Source organism: Solanum lycopersicum, chromosome 12, assembly GCF_036512215.1.
Source record: "Solanum lycopersicum chromosome 12, SLM_r2.1".
NCBI classification, from domain to species: Eukaryota; Viridiplantae; Streptophyta; class Magnoliopsida; order Solanales; family Solanaceae; genus Solanum; species Solanum lycopersicum.
In genome coordinates, this window is record NC_090811.1 from 65,475,513 (window position 1) to 65,480,182 (window position 4,670).

Sequence of the window (4,670 nt, forward strand, 5' to 3'; positions counted from 1 at the left end):
AAGATTCAAGAAAATCTGCGTGGATGGAAGTTTGTACATTTGTTTTTCTTTTGACTAATAGTTTTCAATTTATATGTAAGGATAAGAGCCGCGATCTGGAGCCTCGATAGAACCTCACTTAACTTCCAACTCCTCACTTTATCTCCTCGAACTACAAGTGGTCTGATTCCCTATCACCCGGGATATGTAGGATGTCCAAACAAGGATTCGGTCACACAAATTTTAGTTTTTCAAACAAGAGTTCGGTCAAAACTTGTCACTTTGTCTACTTCTTTGTCTGAAAAACTCTTCGTGTTTCCAGTCAAAGAGGGCCAAACTGTAGACACGTAATTTTTGACCGAATTTAATTTTAACACTAATATTTAAAGCATAAATAATTTTATCAATCTAAATTAAATATATTTTGACCTTTTATTATTTTCATTAATTTTATTTAAAAGATATAAAAATAAACAACATAAATATAATTTTTATTTAGAAAAGTTTGTTTTTGATTGTAAAAAAAAAAGAAGATATATATATATATATATATAACATATATTATTTAAATAAACTAATATTTCTTAATTATATTTTTTGTTTTAATTACCCATTTAGCTTTTATTTATTTATTTACTCAAAAAATTAATAGTTATATAATTATCATTTTTTATATATATATTTAATATTAATATTAAAAAAAAAAAAAAGAGAAACACACACACACGATCCCATGACCCACTCCCCATTCCCCCATTCCCCCCCACGTACACACTACACACGTACACTACTACTACTATATACAGACAATGAAAAAGAAAAAAAGAGAGGGGGGAGGATCCAAAAGAGAACGAAAAAGAAAAGATCAGAGAGGTAAAAAAAAAAAAGAACAAAAGGGAGGGAAAAAATCGAGAAAAGAAGGCAACACATACGTAAAAAATATTATTCTCATATTCTTACTTTTTTTGAAAATCACAAACAAAGGTTGAAGTGGAGGTTTACTTTCGCGGTTCTTTATTCGAATTGTTTTCTTTTGGTGGAATTTTCGCAAGAGGTACAATTTTTTTAATTATTTTTTATATAATTTAATATCATGTTTATACAAGCACTGATTACAATATATTAAAGTTGTCAAGTTTCACATGTGGTTAAACCGTTATGTTTTATATGAAGTTTGTTCAAATATTTAATATCAACTTTATGTTTAGTTTAGATCCTTTATATAGTTTTATTTTGTGTGAAATTGCTATAACAAACCGTAGTTTATATCATATTAAATAATTCATAGTTTATTTCATGCCTAAGTAAAATTATTGTCTAAGTCTATTCTTATTTTTAATATTTAGTTTATAATAATAACATGTGTAGCTATTATGTAAATATTAATTTTAGTTAGTAGAATTTTCGTGTAATGTTAATGACGTAAAAAAAAAGATCGAATAAAAGTGGAAGAAAGAAAAAATATAATAATAATAATAATAATAATAAAAAGAAAAAGGGAAAAGTTTAAATAAAAAAATAAACAGTGAAAATGAATATAATAAAAAAGAGGGGAAAAGAGAAAACAAAAAATAATAGAAAAGAAGTATAAAAATAATATTAAAAAATCAATTGAAGAGGAAATAATTTCTTTTTTTTTTTATTTATTTTTTTAATTTAAAGTTTCTTTGTCCAAAAAAAAAAGAAAGAGTTGAAATTAAAAAAAAATCAAATCAAAACAAATGAAACCTTGAAAGAATAAAAATTAATAATAACAATAAATAATAATAATAGCAAAAGATAAGAAAGTAAAAAAAAAAATGTAAAAAATAGAATAAAAAAATAAAAAATAAAAAATAATAATAATAACAAAAGAAATAAAAATAATAAAGAATATCTTATTTTATTCTGCTTTGCTCGATTTAATTTATATGTGTATATATATATTTTTAATTAAAGGGCATGGATTAATAAAATAAGGTAGTTTTTAATATATTTAAATAAATCAAAGAAAGAGGGTAAATACATTTGTCTTGATAATACAATATTCATAAATTAGTTTAAGTCATAAATGTCCATAAAGCGACCGTGCTAGAACCACGGGACACGAGGGATGCCTAATAACTTCCCCTCGGTCAACAGAATTCCTTACCCAAACTCGTTCGCAGACCAAACAAAGAGTCATTTCCTTTTGATTAGGGATTAAACAAAAAAGGTGACTTGGAACACCATAACTCAATTCCAAGTGACGACTCTGAAAAAATCAAAATAATCCCTTAATTAATAACGTCACTTAAATTGGAAAAACCCTTACGCCGCCGCGTGAAAAGGGGTGTGACAGGGGCAAGTCTTGCTTCTTCATCAACTTCATCCAACCTAACATTGAATTTGTACGGCTCCATATTTCATTCTGGTCATGCTCAATTGGAATATTTTGGACTCCAAAATTTATCTTTAAACCTCCAACCTTTCATAAATTTGATCTCGTGTCTCATCAATAAGTGTTATATCGTCCACTAATAAGTCATAACATATATACATCATGTTAACTCTTCTTGAAGGAAACGCGTTAACTCATTATGAGTGATATTTGTGTTTTGCGCTCTAAATAACATAGATATAAAATTAAAAAACGTATATAATTTAATTGTATTTATGAAGTTGAACTTTACAATTTATAAGTAAAATATGTAAAAGATAATATATGCACAATCTTATCCCTCTTTGTCAATGGTAAAATTTCGAAGAAAAAGAAAACCAATCATAAGGGAAACCATTTTTGTTTGCTAATAATTTAGATTCAAAATTTTATGAGAAATTAAATTTGAAAAGTAATTGTACAGAGAAATATTCAAACAATTTTTTGTTATAATAATTTATCTCTTCACACGCAAACAAAAATGTAACCAGCTTGGACTCCGTCATATCTTTTATCGTTGAGTTGTCAACTACTAATTACGCGTACTAATTTTTAATTATAAACCTACTTACTACTAATCTAAACCTTAATTATAAATACACTCTTCTTCTCTCCTTTACTTCAAAAATCAAAAGTATTCGCAATTCATATTTACATTTTCCTCTTATTATAACTCTTTGTGCTTCTTCTTATTCGAAAAATGGCATACTCAAAAGTGATTATTGCTCTAATGTTGGCGTTTATTGCCGGATCTGCTTTCGCACAGGCACCGGGAGCATCTCCGGCATCTTCTCCGAAGAGTTCTCCGGCACCGGTAGCATCACCACCGGTGGCGACTCCTCCTCCTATCGTTGCCCCTGCAAATCCTCCTACTACTGCATCTTCTCCATTGGCATCTCCACCAGCTCCACCAACTGCCGAGACTCCGGCGTCGTCTCCTTCCGGTGCTGCTTCTCCTCCATCCATTGCCGCCGCTCCCGGAAGTTCTCCTACTGAATCTCCAAACTCTGCTTCCTTGAACAGAGTCGCCGTCGCCGGATCTGCTGTTGTAGCTGTGTTTGCTGCTGCTTTGATGCTTTAAATCTCTGATCTGTGAGATATTTTGCGTTTTTTTATTCGCCGGAATTGATGAGTTCACGTTTTTATTTATGGTTTAGATTTAGATTCACTATCGCTATTGATTGATTTATTTGTACTATATATTTTTATTAGTAAATATTATTAGGTGATTCTTTGTTTATTTATGGAGGGCACTATGTTTCTAATTTCCGTTTTAACTTTTGTGTTGTTTGAATAAGCAATACATACAAATTACAATACCAGGAAAAATATTTATTCGAATGAATTACTATAAAATGGAAAAAATTTACTTGGTTTACAACAAGTCAAAATAATTTTCATTACCTGATTTTATAAAGAAAATTGACTTATAAATTTAAACATATAACATGCATGTATTGATTTGGTGTAAATATTCAGGTAAATTAACTTATAAATTTAAACACATATCCAATATAAATAAGTTTTATTCATCTTTTCTTTCCTAAAGACATACTTGATTTCTAAAATCTTTAGATAATTAGTATTCTCTCGTTCGGTATTGTTTGTCATGATTTTTATTTTTAGAGTCAAATTATATTTCATCATAATATGTAAAAAATTGTAACTTATAATACTTTTTATATAGTTTTAGAAATATCTAATTTCCTTAAAAAAATATTGAACTAGTGTGATCTAATTTAACTTTAAAAATTAATTAAATTAACTTTTGAAAAACGTAATATAACAAATAATTCTAGACCGAAAGAGTTACAATAAAATCTTCACCATTAATGCAAAATAGCAAATGTGAACACAGTATACTATAAAAAACAATGTTTATCATGAGTCCAAAAACATATAAAAATAATGAATTCCATAAGAACTATGTTTGTCTTCCATTTATTGACTAGCACTATTAATATTTTTTATTATTTTTAATTATCGGTATGACATTTTATACGAATAAAAAATATACCAAAATATTGAATATTGTAATACCAAAATATACAATTACAAACTAGTATTAGTACAAATCTAGCTATATAGATTGAAACTTTGATATTCTATTTTGATTAAAATGTCTTTATGCATGCTACGGTTCCCTGCGGTCCAAACTCGGTGCCGCTTTAGGTTAGGGAGCTGGACGATAATAGCCCCTCCGCATCCCAAAGCGCGCTGCCCTCCTAGGCGCGCAACACTAAGTAATTGATATACTTTCTTTTGAATATTTCTACATATATAAGGTTTTAAT

At 28.2% G+C, this 4,670-nt stretch overlaps 1 protein-coding gene across 1 annotated transcript; it reads left to right on the top strand.

The window, feature by feature from the left end:
- Positions 1–809: 809 nt before the first annotated feature.
- LOC101246809 (classical arabinogalactan protein 5) lies at positions 810–3,617 on the top strand. Its single transcript, XM_004252662.5, has one exon. The coding sequence runs from the start codon at positions 3,078–3,080 to the stop codon at positions 3,456–3,458; it is 381 nt and encodes a 126-aa protein (XP_004252710.1). The 5' UTR covers positions 810–3,077; the 3' UTR covers positions 3,459–3,617.
- Positions 3,618–4,670: the final 1,053 nt, after the last annotated feature.